The sequence below is a fragment of the Zalophus californianus genome, chromosome 5, assembly GCF_009762305.2.
Source record: "Zalophus californianus isolate mZalCal1 chromosome 5, mZalCal1.pri.v2, whole genome shotgun sequence".
In the NCBI taxonomy this organism is placed as follows: Eukaryota; Metazoa; Chordata; class Mammalia; order Carnivora; family Otariidae; genus Zalophus; species Zalophus californianus.
Genome location: NC_045599.1, coordinates 72,180,784 through 72,203,201, shown reverse-complemented (window position 1 = coordinate 72,203,201; position 22,418 = coordinate 72,180,784). Strand labels below are relative to the sequence as shown.

The following is a 22,418-nucleotide window of genomic DNA, read 5'->3' as shown; positions in this document are numbered from 1 at the left end:
GAATGCGAGCAGATTAATTGTGTAGAAGCTAAGGTGAGAGGACTATGAAGAGATAGATCGAATTAAGAAGGGGAAACAAAAATACCAGGTGACAGCAGCACATATTTTATATTAAGTCCCAAAGCATCAATATGATTTATGGAAATATGTAGTTTTCCCTCTTATCCTAGACATCATTTTATTTTAGAACTCTAATAATAATTTTTAAATGCTATTGATAGTCTGGTTTTGCACATGACTGATTTCTATCTTGGCGTGATTTTTAGAATTTCAACATTCCTTACTGATATGGATTTGGATTTTTTTAATATTTTTTTAAGTGTCCAAGTCAGGGGCGCCTGGGCGGCTCAGTCGGTTAAGTGTCTGTCTTCCAGTCAGGTCATGATCCCGGAGTCCCAGGATTGAGCCCTGCATTGGGCTCCCCGCTCGGCAGGGAGTGTGTTTCTCCCCCTATTTCTCCCTCTGCCTCTCCCCCGGCTTGTACTCTCTCTCTCTCTCACTGTCTCTCAAATAAATAAATAAAATCTAAAAAAAAAATAAATGTTGAAGTTAATGAAATACTGTATTACTGAAATGCTATAAAGAAAAGGGGATTAATCAAATGAGTCATTTGGGTAAGAGTAGTATAATGTATTACTGAGAAATAGACCCCATGTGACACACATGAAAGAACACAGGACTTAAAGGCATGGACAACTCAGAGTTGTGTCATTTTCTATCTGTGTGGCCCTTAACCAGTTTCTCGGCTTCAACCAGGTTCCTCCTCCACAGATGGAAAAAATAATACAAGTTTTGCATACATTTTAATATTATTTCAGAATAAAATAAGAATGATTATGTATTCATCTTGAAATTTGTGAAGAGCTACTCAGATATAAATATTATACACACAAATGAAAACAAAAATATTTTAATTATAATTTTATCAGATATAACTTATCCGATAAACTAAATTTCAGATGTTGATGTCTGGAATAATCAAGCCATGAAACTGAGATGTTGATGTCTGGGATATCAATTTTTTTGTCACTTTTATTCAACTACTGATACCATACTGAAGACATTAAGACAAAAAATGGAAGGTCATCCTTTATTTTTGAAAGATTGGTGTAGGTGTAAAACTGATCTTCTTTGTTTGAAGAGTTTACTTGGCAGGGACTCCATAATTGATTCAAGAATACATGGAGACATTGAAATCCCAGGGTCTTACTATTTTTAGACTAAAATCCCTTTAAAAATCTAATGAAAGCTAAGGGTTCTCTTCCAGAAAGATATTCCTATCATCTACAGACAGAATTTTGCAGGGAATTTCAAAGGGGTTCATATCCATGGATCCTAATAAAAACCACATCTTCACCTTAGATTGACATATAGTAGACTTAGTAGACCTTAGTGATACTAGACTTTAGTAGATTGACTTAGATTGACCTTAGTAGACTAGTGATATGGCCTCCTCCCTTCCAGATTTCTGTGTTTTCCAGATTATTATAGTCTTCTGTTAAAGACTATTATAGAAGACTATATAGAAGTTTTCCTGCCCAGCTGCACCTCCACCCATTCTATATTCCATCTAGGGTCTGTCTCTTAAACAGTCTTGGTTCCTGCATTCAGTCTACCCCCTGACTGCTGTTCCCCAGCATTCTTTTCTTTTTCTCTCTTTGAGAGAGAGAGTGTACACAAGCAGGGGGAGGGGCAAAGGGAGAGGGAGAAGCGGACTCCCCACTGAGCAGGGAGCCCAATGCAGGGCTCAATCCCAGGACTCTGCGATCATGACCTGAGCCAAAAGCAAATGCTTAACTGACTGAGCCACCCAGGCGCCCCTTTTCCCCAGCATTCTTAATCAGTGCTCATTCCCAGGGGAGGCAGTAAGAGAGGGAAGGGCTCTGATCCAAGCTAACAAATACAAGAAGCAGAGGCTTTGGGCAGAAATGGAAACTGCAAGTAGGTTTCAGCAAGGCTAGAATAGAGGTAAATAGTCTGAAAAAGCAAACTGTTAAGATTTTTACCAATTTATAATTCTACCAACCCTAAACAGTCAAATATTTGAAATTCCTTTTTTTTTAAAGATTTATTTAATTTAGAGAGAGAGAGCATGAGAGCAGAAGGGGCAGAAAGAGTGGGAGAGAGAATCTCAAGCAGACTCTGCGCTGAGTGTAGAGCTGGACACAGGGCTCAATCCCAGGACCCTGAGATCATGACCTGAGCTGAAACCAAAATTTAGACGCTTAATGGACTGCACTACCCAGGTGCCCCAAATATTTGAAATTCTTTGTACAGGGTTCATTTGTAGACAGATCTTCATTGAAATCCTCTAGAATTTGACCATTGTCCACCTCTAATAATATAATATGAAAGTGATTTTTAAACTGTAAAGGACTAGAACAGTGCAAGGAATGTCATGCTGGATTATAACATGATTTGATGTGATGTGAAGAAAAGTTGCACCGCATCACATCCACTGTCTGAAATGTCAGCCAGATGGAAAAACAGACCAAAGGATTTTTTTCTCTTGTAGTCCATCTAACAGCTTTATATTTTTCCAAGTTTGTAAAATTTTATTTCCCAGATTTTTCTGCTTTTGCACTAAATCCTCAGCCTATTCAAGTCTTAATTTGATACCATTTCACAAATGGCTCTCGATATTCTGTGTCTTCAGATACAACCAGCTTACATAAGTCAGTGTAAGTTAACAACAACCACAACAAAATGCCGGGCAAATATTTAAAAATGCAGACGTTTTCTTAGAATACCAGAAGAGCATGCTCTTATTTTGTAACTTTAGCAACAATTGCTCTAGATCTCTAAAAGTGTTACTACTTAGAAAATGAGAGTAAGGACATGTACGTTCTTCATGAGCCAGGTGTATTCACTATTGCGGAATTTTGAGTTTTATTATCAAATGTTGGTTTAAATTTTTATATTCTAGTGCCAGCGTGATCCATGACAATCTATTCTTTAAGGTAGCTTCAGTTTTTTATTATCTTTTTTGATTTGAGTAGTGTTGATACACAATGTTTCAGGTGTACAACTTAGTGATTTGACAAGTTTATACATTATGCTGTGCTCAACACAAGGATAGCTACCATCTGTCCCATTACATCGCTATTACAATACCATTGACTATGTTCCTTATGCTGTGCTTTTTATTCCCATGACTTACTCATTCCATAACTGGAGGCTGTATCTCTCTCCCCTTTGTCCATTTTGCCCAACCCCCCACCCCCTCCCTTCAGTTTGTTCTCTGTATTTATTGTTCTGATTCTGCTTTTTGTTTGTTTATTCATTTTTTTAGATTCCATTTATGAGTGGAATCATTTGGTATTTGGCTTTCTCAGTCTGACTTATTTACTTATTTCACTTAGCATAATACCTTCCAAGTCCATCCGTGTCATCTCAAATGGCACAGTCTCATCCTTTTTTATGGATGACAATCTATTTTTAAAATAAAATCTAGGAGAAGGTAGCAAACTACTTAATAATGAATGTGAAGTATTGAATTAGAGTATTATTTTGTGCTTTTAAAAATATTATTGATATTGCAAGGTGAATTTTTGCAGTAATATTATGATGCTGATAAGCAACATTGATTTTAAGATTTCCACATTTTATAAGCAGAAAACAAAAGGCCCAAATATTTAAGGTGTGGAAATTCTGCTGAAGCAGCATTAATAGTGAGTTAGATTCCCATTAGGTGGTGTTCAGTGAGAGGGGATGTGCATATGCAGGGCTTGAAGAAATTTACAAGAGAGAGAGACATTTTTCATTCAGAATGCCAACAGGCATCATTTGGTAGCATCATTTGGTATCAGAAGCCTGGCTTTCAGTGTTCACTGTATGAGCTATCATCACCACTCAGAATTCTCACTTTTTTCAAATGCAGGAGTATACTTTTGATAGACAATTTAGAGTAATTAATAGCAAATGATAGAGAAATTGCTCTTTTCTAGAGGGAGAAAAGACATTTGATGCAGAGGCATGGCTATGAAATTTAAGGCTACTACATACTGTATTTTTTTTTATTTTTTTATTGTTATGTTAATCACCATACATTATATTACTACATACTGTATTTTAAGTGTAATTTTTTATTAAGCTTTCGTCTACTTGTGTCAAATTAGAGTCCCTCATTTTAGCAGATTAAAACCTTTTATGATTCTTTTGATGTGGAACTATAATTTTTCACTTTCTTTATCTTGCAGACCACTGATAAATTCTTCAGTTTCTTCAAGCCACATGTGTCTCTTTTAAATTTTAGAACCATTGAATTATATAGAAACAGCATTCTAAAGAAAGAAGTTAGAATGTAATACTGTAGCTTGCCGACATAAAGAAATATATTAGAAAGCAAAATGATATTGATAGGCTTTGAAGAGAAAGATCTTTGTGGGCATTTAAAACACCAAGGAATTACAAGGCCATGTTGAAGAGCAGGCTAGTTAAATCGGAGAAGTCAAAGCAAGATATCTTTCATTACTGACATGCCAACTACTGAAAAGAAGTAGAAGTTAGTCCTAAGTAGCTAACAGCGAGCCCCGGGTACTAACTTCCCTGAAGCACTGAAATAGGAAGGGGTGGAAGAAAGTTGTAAAAGAAACCCTCAGGGATTCCTCCTTTTTTCCCCTGTGATCCCTTTAATCCTTGAATTGTCAAACCACATGGAAAATAATAGAGCTGCGTAGTTCTGAGACTTAAGTGGTATTATCTTTTTAAAAGAAAATATTAGGTCTTTTCACATCTCTGGACAGGAACAGGGCATGCGTTCGGTGTAGAAAAGAGTAACTTGGAACGAGATGCATGTTGCTTTTTCGCTTTTAATATATTATTATCTATGACTAAGCAGGCTGCACCCAGTAGGGAAAAAAAATTATAGCCAATATTTTATTTTCCTTTTTTAAAACAGATGATTCAACGAGAAGCAGATGTAAAAAGTAAGGTAACTGCTGTGGCGTTGACAGACTCTGTTCACAATGTGTGGCATCAAGAAGCAGGCAAAACGATTCGAGAATGGATGAGAGAGGTGAGACTAGATTTTTTTCAACGCTGAGATGAATGAGTGTGAGCCTTTATATCTTGAGCCCCCACCAACTTGTATCACCTCCCGCCCCCAAACTTCCTTTCTAGAGGCAGAACATTTAGAGAGAGGAGAAAAAAGTAGACATGGTTGAAATAATAATAGAAAACCCTTCTGAAGAACAAATACATTTTTGAAAGCCCTTCTCCCTTTTTTGGGCATTCTGTAGAATGTTAGGTATGCATGCAGTATACAGTAGGAGCTTTGGCTGAAGAAGGTCATGATCTGTTAGGAGGTTATTATTCCCTGCTTTTTAATTTTTCTACAAGCTATTTAGCATTGGTGCTGCTCAGTGACAAGAAAGAAGTTTAAAGTACCATTGGGTCTATCCTTTTCTTGAAAGCTTGTCAGTGCGTGCCGCTCTTAAATGGATTGCCTCACTACTGCCAGTAGGGGGAGAAGTAAAAAGCTGAAATAGTGTTTTGCCAGACCGAACCTGGGGCTTGAGAAATCCAAGGGCTGGTTAGGCCCAGCCTCAGGCTAAGAAAGCTTCTTTTCACCATTCCTAAGGGCTAGTGAGCCTGAAAACTATCATGACTCATTGAACATGCTCCCATTTTTTTTTTAAACTTTCAACCCATTATTTCTTTTACTTTGGTTATAGATGAACAGCTGAAACTTCTTTTTTATTTATATTTCCCTTTCTGATATTATAAGCAATTGACATCATCCATACCATGCTATATCAATGGTTTGGTCAAACCATATATTTCTATAAATGAGAACTAGTTGACCTTCCTGATTTTTCTCCCACTTTTTCTTGATAGAATACCCAGATATTTATCCAGCTGACCTCTCACCATACGTATGGTGGGTAACTTCTAACCAGCCCTTATGGTGCCCTGAAAGGACCAGAGAGTTAATGTTTGGAAAGAGTTTCAAATAAATAGAAGGACTAAGCTGCATAATCCCATAATGGAATAATCATAATATTACCAGTCTGTTTTCACTGTTGTTGTTATTATCCATTAGAAAAAGTACTGGCATCATGCAAAAGTCTAAAATACATTTACTCTATTCCTCATAATGTTATAAATATATAAAAGTAGGCTTTTAATCTGTCCTAAGGTGTTTTCTGACCACATTGCTTTTCATATTTCTCCTTTCACAGTTTTTCTACATCCTTAATTGTCTTTTCCACGGGCCTATTTTTTTTTCAAGAGAAACACGTAATATGTCACGAGAATACGTAAACAGCACCCAGCATTATGTAAATGCACCTTTTTCCCCACATATAACCAATATGGAATTTAGTATTTGTCCCAAACTAGAAATATCCCTGTTCATCATCTTTGAATTGAGAATTCTCCATGTCTCATTCCAGGTGACAAATATAACAAAATTTATTTAGATTTACTTCTTTTTAAAAGTTTTTATTCAAATTCCAGTTAATTAATGTATAGTATTATATTAGTTTCAGGTGTACAATAGAGTGATTCAGCACTTCCATACATCACCCAATGCTCATCATGACAAGACACTCCTTAATCCCCATCACCTGTTTTCCCCATTCCCCCACCCACCTCCCCCTGGTTACCATCAGTTTGTTCTCTGTAGTAGATTTGCTTCTTTAACCCTTTGTAACTAAGACTGGATTAGATGCCGCCTTCAAAAATTGGAATATATTAATCTGCATTTTTTCATCTGACTGAAATAGGCAATATTGAATTCATCTTAATCAAAGCTCTCATTAATTTCTTTGCAAGCATAGCTTTTATAAATCTTTTTAATATTATATAATTTTATAAATGACCTACTTCTTGAATAGTTCTTTTATTCCCTCAGTTATGCCTGAGGCATGAAACAGCATGAAGAGTTTTTTATTATGACATACCAAAATTGAGACCCCCAACTCAATCACTTACCTAACTGTGTAATCTTGGGTACATTGTTTAATCTCTTTGAGATTCAGTTTTTTCATCTATGAACTCTAATACGTACCTTGCAAATATGGTTGGGAAATAACATATGTAAAGAAACAGCATGGACGTGGGCATTTTAAAGAAGTTTGATAAATCGTAGCTCTCATTGTTGTTACCTGCTTGCCCCCAAGTAACATAAAATATATGGATTGTATTCTTCTGTTTTATGGATTATTTGCATATTCAAAATATCTTACCAAAAGGTAGTAATTCAGAGCAAGGAGTTGGAAGAACTGGGTTTTGATAATGATTCTGGGTTAGTCACTCACTAGGTAAATGAATAACTGAGATCTAACACATACCAGGTACTCTACACTAAGGCTTATTGTCTTGGGAAAGCCACTCCATCATTCTGGGCCTGTTTCATAATTGTGAATTAGAGATAATAATTCCTATTCCATCTACTTCGTGAACTATTATGAGAATCAAAGGTGACAACCAAGAAGAAAATCCCTTGAAAAGCAAATGGAACTGCATAAAAAAATAAAATGCATTGTTAAAGAAAACACTATAATATCCCAGAGATAAAAATTATTAGGTCATTGTTGATGGAGCTTTGAAATTATCCCTGCCCAGAGAGCCTCTCTAAAACAAGAACAGAAAGGGATACTATGGGAGCCTATGCCAGATATCCTTGTAGGACCTCACCTAAATGTGTGACCCCCGCCCGTAGAGAATTTAGTATGGTTTGGCAAGATAAGAATCTAGTGTTTGTTTCCCAGCACTTAGGATAAAACTGCATCCCCTTTTCTTCATTTTTAGTCTCTGTCCACTCTGCAAGACCCCTTGAAATAATGAAGAACAAACAGTCCTGGGTTCAGTAAATAGAAAGGACTGTTGTCTTGAGCATGAGTGTTGGGAGAAGGATGTGAAAGGGTAACTTTTGTGTCCCTCAGCATCCCACTTCCTACCACCACCTACTCTGGCTTTAGTTGGAATCAGCTCAAAATCTGAGATATTTTGCAACTATATCAAGAAAAATAACTTAGCTAAACTGTAATGTTGTCCATAAAAATAGTAGTCTGGGCCTCTTAATGATTAGCTCCATTATTTGGCCAAACACCACTTTAAATTTGGGAGTAGGACAAGGTACAAATTGCCCAGTCATTCTTATTATACTGCAAATTAGTAAAACTGCTTTTTGTTTTATAAGCATATTTAAGTTAATGTGATAAAGGTATCAACGTTAACTATTCATCTACTATAAAAAGCTGATTTACTTTTTTTAAAATTTCAGCAATTAGCATACAGAAAGAAGGTTAAGTACTATATTCTTACAGTACTTACATAATTTTAAAATAACGATTTCTTTTAAAGAATGAAGGTCGGGCGCCTGGGTGGCTCAGTTGTCGGGCGTCTGCCTTCGGCTCAGGTCATGATCCCAGGGCCCTGGGATTGGGCCCCACATCGGGCTCCCTGCTCGGCGGGGGGCCTGCTTCTCCCTCTCCCACCCTCCCCTGCTCATGTTCGCTCTCTCGCTGTGTCTCTGTCAAATAAATAAAATCTTAAAAAAAAAAAAAGAAAAGAAAAGAAGGTCAGAGAGGGCTACTTTTGGCAATTACGCTGAGTGAAAACTACTCCCAAGCAAAAGACCAAGGATACAGACTTAACCGTGACTCTTGAGGAGAGGTTAAAAAGTAGCCTAAGGCAGACCCTAAAAGATGTGTCTTCCTCCAGCTCCAGAACTAGAAAGTGGTAAGGGTGGACATGCAGGACATTATGCTAGATGAAATAAAAAACCAGACGCAGAAGGAAAACTACTACATGATCACACCTACACATGGAACCTAAAAAGTTTGAATACGCAGGAAGAGAATAGAACAGTGGTTACCGGTGGGTAGATAGGGAGATGTTGGTGAAAGGTACGAAGTTGCATTGATGAAGGATGCGTAATCTAGATGTATGGCGTGATGACTATAGTCAGCACTGTATTAAATACTAGAAATTGGCCAAGAGAATAGATTTCAGGTTCTTTCACAACACGCGCGCACGCGCGCGCGCGCGCGCGCACACACACACACACACACACACGGTAACTATGTGAGAAAATAATTAATCAACAGCAGTAATCACTTCACAGTGCATATGTGTATCGAATCATCATGTTGTACACCTTAAATCCATAGTTTTGTTTTGTTTGTTTTTAAAGCTGACTGGGTAGATGTCATTTCCTGACATATCCCTGGGCTCTGAAAGTCTCCAGCCAAGCCAGATGCATGGTTCTGTGTAACTGTCATGAACCCTTACCCAGCATCATCAGCTGGGAGTGGCAGTCCCGGAAACACAACCCGGTGAATCCTGGTTGTCCTTGTCTGAGGACACAATGCCTTCCATTTTGAAGCTCTACCTCTAAGGCATTGGTGGATCTCAGACAAATGAAATTAAAATGAGTAAGAACCTAAATTCAACCAGGACAGCAAATATATTTCAAAATACCTTGTATAGGATACCTACTATGTATTTTTTCTCTTTAAACATAGCATACTAAGTTCTAATCTTTTTAATTCATTTCATATCTACACTGAAGTATTAGCCCTTGGTTCAAGGGTCAAGGAGGGCCACTCAGCACTATGGCCTACGGGCACTTCTAGTCTATGTTAATAGTTCCCAACATTTTGGATTTCACAAAGAAGACAATTTATAACCACAAAAAAAAAAAAAAAACCCTGTAAATTCTTAATTTCAGAGTTAAAAGACCTTTAAATTGAGAACACTTAACTTTAAGAAACACTCTCTATATTACACATTTCTTTCCCAAATTCCTGGCTCTGGCCAAGGGCTTCTTTCTGCTTGCTGGTTGGGATGAGGCAGGGCTCCATCTGAGGCTCAAACATGGTCTCTTGATATCTGTAGTATAGCATGCCTTGCTGTCTGCTCAGGGCACCCAAGAATAAGATCTCCAGGGACTGGGAACACACTCCAGCATCTTCTGAATTTAGGTCGGCCTTTTCTAGTCCGCTGCCTCTGTTGCCATCCTGGACACTACGCTAGTGTTCATCTCAGCTGAAGAACTGGGGTGGGGGCAAATTGAGCCACTGAGAGGAGGGATAGAATAAGCATTAGAAAAACAGTAAAAGAGATTTGGTTTTTAAACTATTGAAATGCATCTCAGGATAGGAAGTTGGATTTGATATAATGGAATTTCAGACAGATTGAATTCATGTGTAAGGGCTATAAGTCTTTCTCATATTTCTTTTTACATGTATTTCTCAGCACGTTTATGTTATTTTGTTACACTCTGTCACATGGCAAACATTTTTATCTTGTTCTGTCCTTTTCTCTACATATTTTTCCCAGTGGGATAAAAATGTTACATATACATGTACACACATGTACATGACACTCATCAGACTTATGATATCAAGCCCTTACAATCCTGCACAGGTACTCTGTCATTCCAGAGAACTTTTGGACATATTCACTTTATAGGATGTTTATTTCGATCCTATTTTTATGAGAAATCAAAGCCTAAACATCTGCCTAGATAAAAAGTGAAAATTTCAGAACCATAAATGTTAACCTATCTTTTGCTTTAAATGTTTAAGTTAAAGATGACCTGAATAAAATCCATTTTATTCAGCTTTTTAAAGTCAGTGATAACGAGTTAGAAAATGATTAATCGCCAACATATTGTAATATACTGTCATTTTTATTAATACTAGAAGTATCCTATAAGACGTAGTTTAACATATGTGAAGTGTAGGTGAGCAGTATTAAGACTGACATATCACCTGGGTAATAGCCGACTTTCATCAGATTTGGAGGTACTACTAGGATGAATAATAATTAAAATATACACCTAATCGCTGCCTGTCTGTCGGTAGTGCTAATTGCTGTCTTTGAAGACTGAATTGTTTAAGAGAAAGAGAGAAAAAGAGAAAGTCATTCTTCATTGAAGCTATCTCCCTGTATCATTGGGAGCCTATTTTTAGTACCTATAGAAGTCATGATTTTTGAATTTATTAGGGGCTGTGATGAATGATAAAACAAATCATCCATTTACATATCTTGACACTGCTTTGGAGAATACTTATTTCTTACAAGCAAGTGTCACATTGTATATAAAAGCTGGCTAATTGTGTGCTAATCTTCTGCATTATCTAGAACTCTGTGATGTGGTATTCTATCAATAGTAATATTAATTTTACTTATTTCAAATGTATGAAATAGCTTTCTAAAACCCTATTTCTTTTATAATTTCTGCACTCTCACAGTGTATAATTTTGCATTCAGCTGCTAATTAAGATTAGGAGTGCAAGTTATAGAATACATATTCACTTTAAACCATCAAGCTTTTGTAATACATAAAAATACTAATATTTTATCCATTTTAAATGTAAAAAGAAAGAAAGCATTTAAGAACACTACTAGATGTTGTGTTTGTTTTCATGGGTTTTTTTTTTTCCACACAGTTCAATAGTTTCATTGATCTACTGTTTCTTACAAAAATCTGCCATGCTTTGTGAACTTCACTTTCTAATCTCATACAGCAACCCTTCCTTTATGTTATTCCTGCTCTCCCTGGTCCCAGAACAGTAGGGTTGCCTTGACAAATCTATTCAAAAGCCATTCCTCAGCCTTTATTGGTGGGGACTGGGGCCTTTGAAATTCTCTCCTCACTGCAACACAGCTGACATCTTCTTCCAGACAGAATGAATTAAGGAAATACAATAAGACACTTGATCTACCAGTCAAGGATCTTTCCACAGTGAGGACGGATTCCATGGTGCACAACCAGGGCAGCAGGCATCTAAAAATACACAATACATGCTTGTTTACCAGAATAGCAATCAGCGATTTTTCCAACATGATTGATAGGATGATTTCTTTTAAAATAAAATCTGTCTAGAAATTCAGTGTGTGTGTGTGTGTTAGAAATTTTTAAAAAGCCATATGAGATTAATCACATTTTTTAAGCCAACCTTTAAATATAGAATTAAAATGTATGGAAAGAATATACATTATTTTTATTTCATTTGTCTGAGTGGCAAGTCATCATTATCCTCAAGATTGATTTTAATATTGAAGGCTTTGTGTCCTCACACACACAGCTACAATTCTCTGGATTGTGTTTCTTTTGAACTACTTGATACAACCTTCACTGAACAAGGTTGAAGTAAAAACTAAAAGAAAGTATATTTAAGGAGTTAACTGCAAAATGTATTTCTTCTAGTATTACAGAGAAAAAGACTATATTTTAAAAATAAAACTGTTCTTTCACATGATCAAATTAGTATTTATTTCCATCTTATGGTTAAAAATGGACGTCCTTTTCAGTTTCCCTTAATTATAATCTTAACCTTTTCTTATAAACATATTACATCATGGTTCACGAAAGGTTACATGACTTCTTAATATCAGCACAGATAATTTGCTGAATTGTCGAAGATAAACTTTCTTCCACAGCCACAGTGGTCATGAATAATACTGTTTATATAAGAAAACTTTTTACAGTGCAAGAAAAATAAATTGGATATACTTCTAGTGGTTGATTATATAGGATAAATTAATCTCTGCTGCCTAAAAAGTTTGTCTTGGTTTAAAAATAGTTCAACAGAAAATTGTCTCTATTGCATTGCAGAATTGTTGTAATTGGGTCTCTAGCTCAGAACCATTAGACACTTCAGTGGAGTCCATGCTGCCCGATTGTCCCCGAGTCTCAGCAGGTATGTGTTTGATGAGAGATGTATGGGTTTTTTTAGGGTGAAAAAACATGGTAATGATATGTGAAATTCTATTTTGTGAATTAAGCATGTTGTTCTGCCTTGAATCTTTGAATGAATTATTGGTAACATACGGCATGGGTCTGATCCACTACCAGAAATTTGTTGAGTGACTGAAAATAGTAACTAACACATTCACTGAAGATGAATAGGTGAAGCAATTTGAGAATAATATAGACATTTGCTGCTAAAGCTTCGGGAGACAAGATGTACATAAATAAAAAGTTGATTAAGACAAGAACTGGGTAGCTAAGCAGGATTTCTGAAAATTTGTCTCGCATTGAATATCAACTCAAGGATACAACAGGCAGTCAAGGCTGTGAGTTCAGAGAGGGAGTGGCCTAGAGTCTTTAGAAAAATTTTTCACACAGAAGATTTTGGCTGGACCTTGTGCATTCAGTAGAATGTGGATTACAGAAAGATGTGCAGGATGACATTTTAGGCAAAAGAAACAGAGCAATGTAAGGAATAAGGGCTGGAATGGATCTGAAAACGTTCACGGGAAACAAAGGCAAGATGGCCCTGCCTCTTGAAAGAGGTGGAGGGGAAGTACCTCAGGAAACAGGCGGGCTTAGGAAGCCAGCTGAAGGTTGGAGGGGCTTTCCATCCTGTGGATTGTACTTCAGTCTCTGGTCTCTAGAGAAGAAGAGTGCCATTTTTGCTTGCTTTCTGGTTTTGGCTTTCACAATTCCCAACCAGTTCGGACGGTAAGCACAAAATGAGTAGCGGTATCTGCTTATGGCTGCAGAACAGAAATGGGCTTGCTTTGCCCAGAGCTGTCAGAGAATGAGCAGAAGTTTTGAATGTGAACTACTCCATAGAAAAATCATAGGAGATAGTTGATCACTAAGCATTTGGAGTTGCAGACATGTCTACGTATTTGAAGGAAATAATTTGGAGAACAGTTCAAATACTAGGTAAAGAACAATTATTATAACTATATTTCTTTATCACTAATACCTAAACTTCAACTCAGCTTTACTATCATTATAGCTAAACTTTTCATCAATCAACCAATATACAACCTTGCTTTATGAACTGAACGTCTCTATTTAAAGACACCTTATTTAATGTACATTGTTGATTCACTAACATTGAACTCACAGCCAACAGCACTGTAATTCATGCCTGAATGAAGCTTGTCTAACACATTTATTTTCTCCGTAAGACACATCACAGTTTTCTTAGGAACACTAGTGCTTAGTGCTTAGGTACACTAGACGACGCTTCAGCACTACACTTGGGGGCCATTTCAAACAGTGATATCACCAAAAAAAAAAAAAAAAAAATGTGAAAAACATGGCACTAAATAGTCTGCGAAAAGGACACTTGTTTACAGTGTGAGAACAGAAACAAGAAGGTAAAGCATGGCCTTATTTGACCTTAGTTAGGAATGCATGTTAGGCAACTCCAATTTTTCACCACTCTGCACATGTGCTTATCTATAAATGACCACAAAAAGCATCCTGAGTATTCATTTTGGGGGTTACAAATAAATTTTAGTAAGTAGGTGAATTCACAAATATGGAATCTCTAAGTAAGAGGATTGACTATATATAGTAAAGGATTTGTTAAAAGGATTTGACCTGGGATTTGACCAGAGCTAGTGAAGCAGGCTTTGTAAGAATGCTGGAGTTTGGAACTACCGAGCAGACATTTGTTAGGGGGAGACAGATGAATGAATTAGACCCCATGAACATAAACTGGAGCCCGTGAGGATGGACTTAAACTCATGTCCGTTCTTTTTGCTTCTGTCCTTGGTGGTGTGGATGTCCTATAGAAGCCAGTGTCCTTTGTCATGGAGTTAACCACACACATACCTGGCCCAGGAGTCAGAGATGCTGAAGGGGAATTCAGGGGATGGTGGAACAAGTGCAGTCCTGGCCACTGCCTCATGCCACCAGATGAGCTAGCAGATAAACAACAGCGTGCATGACCTAGAAATAGCTACTGCTTTACTTTAGCCCTCCACATGTCCCACAGAAATTTCCTTTATGTATCATACTAATCAGAAACACATGGCTTGAAAAAGAATTCTGGGAAATGTAGTTCAAACTAGGCAAACTGAGACATTACAGAGCCTCCACAGTTCACCCCTTCTCAACTTGGCAGTTACATACATCACCTTAAACCAAACTTAGTCTACAAATAAAGACATTAATGAAGTCAGGCTTCTACCTCATGTGATACAACTATCCCATGTACAAATGAAAACACACTAACCCTTTCCTCAGAAAAGGATACAAAGCAGGCGCCTGGGTGGCTCAGTTGGTTAAGCGGATGCCTTCAGCTGGGGTCATGATCCCCAGGTGCTGGGATCAAGCCCCACATCGGGCTCCCCGCTCTGTGGGGAGCCTGCTTCTCCCTCTGCCTCTGCCTGCCTCTCTCTCTCGCTCTCTCTCTCTGTCTCTCATGAATAAATAAAGAAAATCTGTAAAAAGAAAAAACTGATACAAAGCCCCTTTATTGTTCTTGGCTTATGTCCATTCCTCTCACCTTTTGTATCCTATAATTTAAATACTGAGAAATAAAGCTAATTACTGTTGATACATATTACATGAGATGATAAAGAAATAAGAGAGGAGAGGAAAACAAAAATAATTTAATATATATATTCAAATCAAAATAAGGAAGAAATACCCAGAGCTATTACATTGCTCATTTTTGTAACTGGCCATGTAGTTGTAGCTGGTATTTGTAACTACCTTCATTCTATATTCCCTTTGTTCTTAACAAGCACCTCAACTGGTCATAGTTCTTGCCTGGTAGGCTGACCCATACCTACATTCCTGAAGCAGTTGGGCCATTAGCTATCCTTCCTGAGTTAGAGTAGGTTGTAGTTTTCTATTGACATTAATCACAGGAAGTACTAACAGGTGTCTTCGATGATTTCCTGCAATGCAGACACACTCCTCTTTATCCCCATTGTGTAGTAGCAACTCACTTATCCTTAGTTATCAGGATCAATCACCCCAGCCAATATAGTAACACTATTCCATTCCTTGTTAATTTGGCGGTATAAGGAGCCCAAAGTGGCAAGATGAGCTCAGTTTTGAGCTCAATGGAATCATTGTTGTGTCACTTAATAGAAGCCTTCCTTCCTATAGAACTAAGACCTTTAGATCAACAGAGCCTAAAATCGTAGGAATGGGAGGCAACAGTTTTGTTAGTAGGTCACTGAGGGTAGTAAGAAGAGAAGCCAGTCCCATTTCCATCCCTTCATTCCCAGGCCTGGGAGAAATATCACATGTATTAAATGCTGATTTAGGGTACATACCACACCCTGGAGTACATTATCTCAGCCCCACAGGGTGTTGTCACCTAAGCAGGCACCATAACTGAGTCTTCAGAAAGTTACTTCACCACTTTATGAAGCCCACTGCTTAAGGATAATGGGGAATATGGTAAGACCAATGAATGTTGGCAGACCTCAGGCTCTTTTTCATCCTCTCACTTGCTCTCTCTGATGGAAGCCAGCTCTGTGCTGGGTGAGGTGCTCTGTGCAAAGGCCCACGTGGCAAGGAACTGGTGTCTCTGGCCAAGAGTCAGTGAGTACCTGAGGCCTGTCCACAGCCCCGTGCGTGACCTTGGAAGAGGATCTTCTCCCAGATCAGCCTTGAAATAACTGCAACCCTAGCCAACACCTTGATGATCGTGAGACCCTAAGCCAGTCACTTAGTTAAGCCACACTCAGATTCCTAACCCAGAGGATATGCGAGTGCTAAGTGTGTATTGTTTTAAGCTGCCCGGCTTGGGGGTTATTTATTCCACGGCAGTAAATAAGTAATACAGCAGGTTTAAATGTGAACTTTTGTAGTTGCTGAAGCCTAAGTAGAAATGGCCTTAACTTTTTTGAGGCTAAAGTCTTGTAAGGCTCATCTTTGCCCTGATACCTGAGGATTTAAGAGCAACTTTCTAAAAAGGCACTAAAAAGTTCATCGAAGACGATTCATTCCTAGCCTACTTCCCTGACTGCCTCATTAGACTTTGCTGTACATTATATCAGAGACAAGTTATTAAGTTTCTTCTTTATCACATTTGATCACTATATCAATTGATCACTAAGTCTTCTTACTCTTCAGCTCTTCACTGACCAGTTTTTCTTAGGACAGAATTTGCTGCTCCCTGCAACCTTCTATTCCCTGTGGGTTTTTATTCCAACAAATTTGGCTTAAATCAGAAGGAGATTTCACATACACTCCCCAGCGTATATCCATTTGTTTCTCATATATGTATTGATCACTTACATTATGTTCCAGGTACTACTCTGGAAGTTGGGAATGTAGCAGTGAATAGTAGCTTCTCATGACTATCTTTTTTCCAAAAAAAAATTTAAAGAAGAAAAGAACTGTTACCTGGACCTTTGCTAGTGGTAGGTTCCTCCCTTTGAACCTGGTGTCATTAGGTTGCATCAAATGAGAAAAGAGTTGGGGGCAGCACCGCCAGCATTTTCCATATAAAAACTTAACAGTTTTTCAATCAAAATCAGTGATCTCTTGCAAAGAGTTCTTTAAAAATGTTGAATAAGGGGTATGGCATGATCAAAATGGGATTTTGAAAATTAATAAACGGATAAAAGAGAGGAGCAAGGAGCTGGAGGCAGCAGACTCAGCAGGCTGTGATGATGAAGCAAGTATATGGGGTGGATGGCAGTGGGAATGGAGAGGAAAGGGAAGTGAAGAGAAATAGGACTCTGGAAGAATCTGCACTCCCTGTCTGCCACTAGATTGGACATGGAGGCTAAGGCGACATGGAGGCTAAGGCAAAGGGAAAAAACAAACTGGAGTGAAAAGTAACTGAGATTATGAAAACATTACCAGAAATATTAGGGGACGGAGGGGGAAACCAGTTAAGGGCGAGAGAGGAGGAAACTGTTCTATGACCTATTTAATTGAGGTGATGGCAGTGGATGTGATGGCAGGAAGTTCAAATGGAAATAACCAAAGCATGGTGTGAAATACCTTTGAAACGTCTATAATTCTCTGAGCACAAGTTAGTGATGGATATCCAGACTCTATGTTCAATTTAGTGAAGCCTTTTTTTCCAGCTTTCTAATTTATAACGTTTTTCTTAAGTTATGATCTGCTTTTATTTTTTGACTAAAGTCTCATGGTCGTAGTAGTGAAATTGCCTATAAAAATACATACTATTTTAATACTGTATTTTTCTTTCATTACTAAACATGTTTCCCTTTATTAAAAAAATAGATCTGTTGCTCATAATAGCTTAATTTTATCAATGTTATTTATCTATGAATATATATATTTTTAAAACAGGTACAATAAATTTTTTAAATTATATTTAAAATATCATTGATAATTATTATCAGGGCAGTCATGTCATTTTTATTTTTCTTTTAAAAGCAGATGTAATACTTGACAACTCCACACTTAGAAGTTGGCAGTGTTGTACCCTATACTCAAAATCTGACTTTTTAATTATCTTAACATATAGTGAATGGTGGGTATTTGAGGGACCTTGAATCCCTGTCAGGTGACTATTTGCCCCGCTTCATTCTGTTGATGCTGTTTCTTACCAGTAAAATCAGCCCGTTAAAAACACTGTTATTCAAAGAATTAGTTAATAGATTAGTAGGACCTATGTTTATTGTATAGCCCACATTCTGTGTTGTTTGTATATTGGTTATAAAATGGCAACAGCAAATACCTGCCTCAGTTACCTTGTAGAAATGTTATGAGAACAGTTTTTGTACTATCTGAAGGCCATTTTGAGTTCATCAGAAAGAAGGCATTGTAAAAACCTAATGTGGTACTGTATATTCTCACTAATCATTTCAGAATTTAGGGCTATCATTTATTTTAAAACTATTGTTTTAATTGTATGGGAATGAAAAAGCATTTGCAGACATACTGCCCCTTCCATTTCCCTGTTTCTATTTTTAAGCAACAAATAACTTCGTTTTTCATACTTTCCTACATTCTCTGTGACACTGATAAGGGTCACAAAATACTACAAGGAAACCAGAGACACAGAAAGAGAGAAAATACAGTGAAGAAAGCAAAAGGAAAACTAATAGTAGGAAGAAAAATGCAAAGTGGGACATAGAAGTATGATGCAATATAGCTAAAAGAGGCATGGGGTAGCAGTAAGGATGAAATTAGAAATGATCTTGTGTGGCGTGCTCCTCCTCAAAAATAGCTAATATAATTTTTGGCTGTGTGTGAGGAGGCATTCCCCCAGGGTGAAAGGAAAGCAAAACATAAATGTTTGAAAACAGAGAAGGTTACAGAGCACTGCTGTCTTCTGACTTCTTAAAAGTCTGGACACAGCTTGCTTTGGCTGGCATGTGACTGACAGGCTGCTCTTTGCCAGATTTTTCTATCTGAGGCTAGTTTTGGGTAAGTACTACTGCTAAGGCTCATATCCTTTCAACCCCCTCCAAATGTGCGCCTTACATGCCTCTGTGGGTGTGTGCATCCAGTCTGCATGTATTCATTCAACAGGAATTTACCGGGGACTAGACATTGTGCCAGGTGCCAGGGACATAGCAATGAATTACAACACATAAAGGTCCTTTATGGAGCTTACGTTCTATGAGGGGAGACAAATAATGAACAAGGTAAATAAGGAAAGTTTACGATTGTGGGAACTGGTAGGAGAAATAGAAAGCAGGAAGAGAAGACCTGAAATATGTGGAGGGGAGGATTTGCATTTTTAAAGGAGTGGCCATGGAGAGCCTCACTGAGATGACATTTCTGGGACATTCTTTCTAGTCCTGATCTCCTACCACCTCCCACTAATAAAGACAATACTTGCCCATCTGACTTTAGAGATCTTTCCTTAACTCCAGGCTACCTGCTGAGTTCTGAGAGCTGCACCCTTTTTCTCTCCCAGCAGTCTCTTGTTCTGGGTCCTTGAAAACCTTGCCTCATGGTCAGATCCATTTTACGAGTCCTCCAGGATTTATGGTAAGCATAAAGCATAGGTGACAAGCAAGTTATTAAGGTATTCCACTCTTCCTTGAGCTACCCATACAGAAAAATATAACATATATATGGTGCCCTGGGGTTCACAGGCAAGGTTGTTTATGTCCAGAGGTGAAAGGACAGAGCTACCCCTGGCTGACCTGAAGGGTAAAGGGATCAGTATATTGACATACCTGTGACCACTTTGCACCAGGCACACAGGATGGAAGGCTCTGCCTCCTCATAGCTTCATTTTGCCACCTACCATGAAGGAACTATCTGAACCTAGATTCACTAAATCTGTGTAGTCTAGAGGTGCGGTGCCTGTCAACTTAATCCTGCCAGAACTTGTATCCATCTCATTTCTCCTTGTCCTTGTCACAGCTTGAGACAGGCTTTTCTCTAATATTTCACTTTACCTAGAACATTTGATGTAAATCTGGGCACCTCAAAATTGGAAAGATAACAGCAGAAGTGTTAAAAAGAAGAAGAAAAAGGAAAACAACATATGTGTCTTAGGGGTGAAGAATTAAACTTGAAAACTTACAATATTTAGATGACCTCATCTTAGTTTGGATGTAGAAAGGAGCTGTTGATAACGAGTACCTCTCAAGCCCCACTTCCCCACCAGAACAGAAAGTGGAAAATTAGTAATTTCTAGGTGAATTTGAATTGTAGACAACCTGCTAACATAACCCTAATTTTACTTTGCTTAACCAGTGCAGATTAACTATTTACACTGACTGAACTACTGAATATTTGCTAAGTATTTACTTTGATTTATTGCCGAAAATATATCTTGAGGAAATGACACTAAGGAGTTATATCTCTTCTTTGTTAGTGAATAATCACTTGCTTCTAAAGATAGAAATGAGAAATCAACAGTAATTGCTTCTAGATGTGGTGTCATTCAGAATGTGTAGACAAGCTGAGTTGTCTAATATGTTTTTAGACACAGCTCAAATTAATTAGGTAATTGAAAATCTACATTTCACCTTTGTAAACAGATCTTGAATTCAAGGTATATTAGCATATATGATACTGTACCATTTTTTCACTGCATGGACTGCTCAAGAGCTACAGCATTCCTCTTTCCATTCAAAGATTATATATTCTAATGCTTTAAGTGATGCTTTCATTAACTAGCACTTTTCAGGCAGTTTTTGTTCATTACTGTAGAATTGGCCTTGTAGCTGTTACTCATCAGTTAGTTTCCCTGTTCATTGTTCTAGGCTACCTTACAATTATTAGTTAATGTAAGGGATGAGTATTTAAAAGTTGACCACCAGAAATTCTTGTGTTTTTAGTGAATCATTCATTCTAATTAGCTAGAATCAGGAACTCTGGGGAAATAACTGATTAAAGAATCATTTAAAATAATCTATTTATATATTTATACAGATCACCAATATTTGCCTTGATTATATATACTTAATCAGATCCAATATTTTCCTCTGATTTTGATTCTTTCAGTTTTCCAGTAATCACAGTGAATATAACTAGTTTCACTTCAGAAATCTCACTTTAAAAAAAAATTAAAAATAGCCACCATGTTTTTTACAGCTTTCTGAACCAATTTGTGAAAAATCCTTCGAAGAATTTGGCACTAAAGGTGGCAACTCTCCTTTTACTGAGATAACTCTTCCCTTTAAAGATAAAAAATATAATTATTTTTGGAATACTTTGGGGTAATCAAATAATATGAATTTGTATTTCTACTTGAAAATTACATATTATGAGTTAATTTGCAAGAGTTATTACTTTTACTATCCCTAAAGCAGTGTCTCATGGCTTTTAATGCTATGTCCCTAATTGTTGGAAAAGTAATTTGGGGAGCAGTGGCCCCTAAGACAGAAACGTTCGTCCTTTTTACTATATATTAAATATTGATCTGCCTTCCTACGGCTGTCTGTGCTTCACTTGTCCTCTGTTTCTCCTTCCCTCTGTCAGTTCGGTCTGGGTCACTGCTCTTGATGGTTCTCTCTGTGTCTGTATATTGACCTGTGACTCTCTGTCTCTCATCTGGTTTAGTCTCTATGTATGACTCTTTTCTTACAGTTTTGTCTCCTGTGTCTCCCTGGCTTCCCCAGTCTCCCCCACCTGGAGACTCGTCTGCTAGCCTGTAGTATCACATCTCCCCCAGCCCACAGTCTGCCTGTCCCTGGCTGACATGAGTGGTTTGCCTAGGTCCACTGACCTTCACTGCTCTTTCACTGTGAGATATGTGCCTCCCTCAAGCCACACGGTCTCTGCTCCTACCCATGCTTTCCCCGTCTGCTTCCATCTGCACCCTCCTTGTCTGCTCCGTCTTGTCAGAGACGGACATCAAGTCACCAATAACAAATCTGTCTGCTGGCAAAATCACCCCAAAAACATTACTCTTCAGAAGAAGTCTGTTGCTTTCTAAAAGTGATTCAGAACCTCTAAAATAAATATTCTTTGGTACCAAGATGAAAATTCAAAGTGAACATTAGGTACCATAAACAGGCCAAATATTTTCTGTTTATAAAATCCCAAATTGTAAATAAATAAATAAATATAAAAATAAAATCCCAAGTTGTTCTCAAGTGCTTGAAAAGCAGGGATTATATTTTTTAAAGTTTTTGTTTCATCATATTTTTAAAAATATAGTCCTTTTTAGTTCTACTTAATGATAAATATAGTTCTGTTTAATGATAAATTTTGAGAGATAATTTATTTGATCAATGAGTTTAATCTTTAGGTATTGGAATTGATTTAACTGATATATGATATCTAAATATTCCTTGAGAATTAG

The 22,418-nt window shown here is 37.4% G+C and overlaps 1 protein-coding gene across 10 annotated transcripts in view; it reads left to right on the top strand.

The window, feature by feature from the left end:
• Positions 1 to 22,418, top strand: part of FAM172A (family with sequence similarity 172 member A) — a 405,199-nt gene that overhangs the window by 251,648 nt on the left and 131,133 nt on the right. For 5 of the 10 annotated variants that reach the window (XM_027605622.2, XM_027605624.2, XM_027605621.2 and 2 more), the window contains 3 exons: positions 4,901 to 5,017; positions 12,575 to 12,659; positions 19,572 to 19,645. In XM_027605622.2, coding sequence (XP_027461423.2) covers positions 4,901 to 5,017; positions 12,575 to 12,659; positions 19,572 to 19,645 — 276 coding nt within the window. The remainder of the gene's footprint in view (positions 1 to 4,900; positions 5,018 to 12,574; positions 12,660 to 19,571; positions 19,646 to 22,418) is intronic. The other 5 variants (XM_027605625.2, XM_027605626.2, XM_027605630.1 and 2 more) reach the window with 2 other exon arrangements.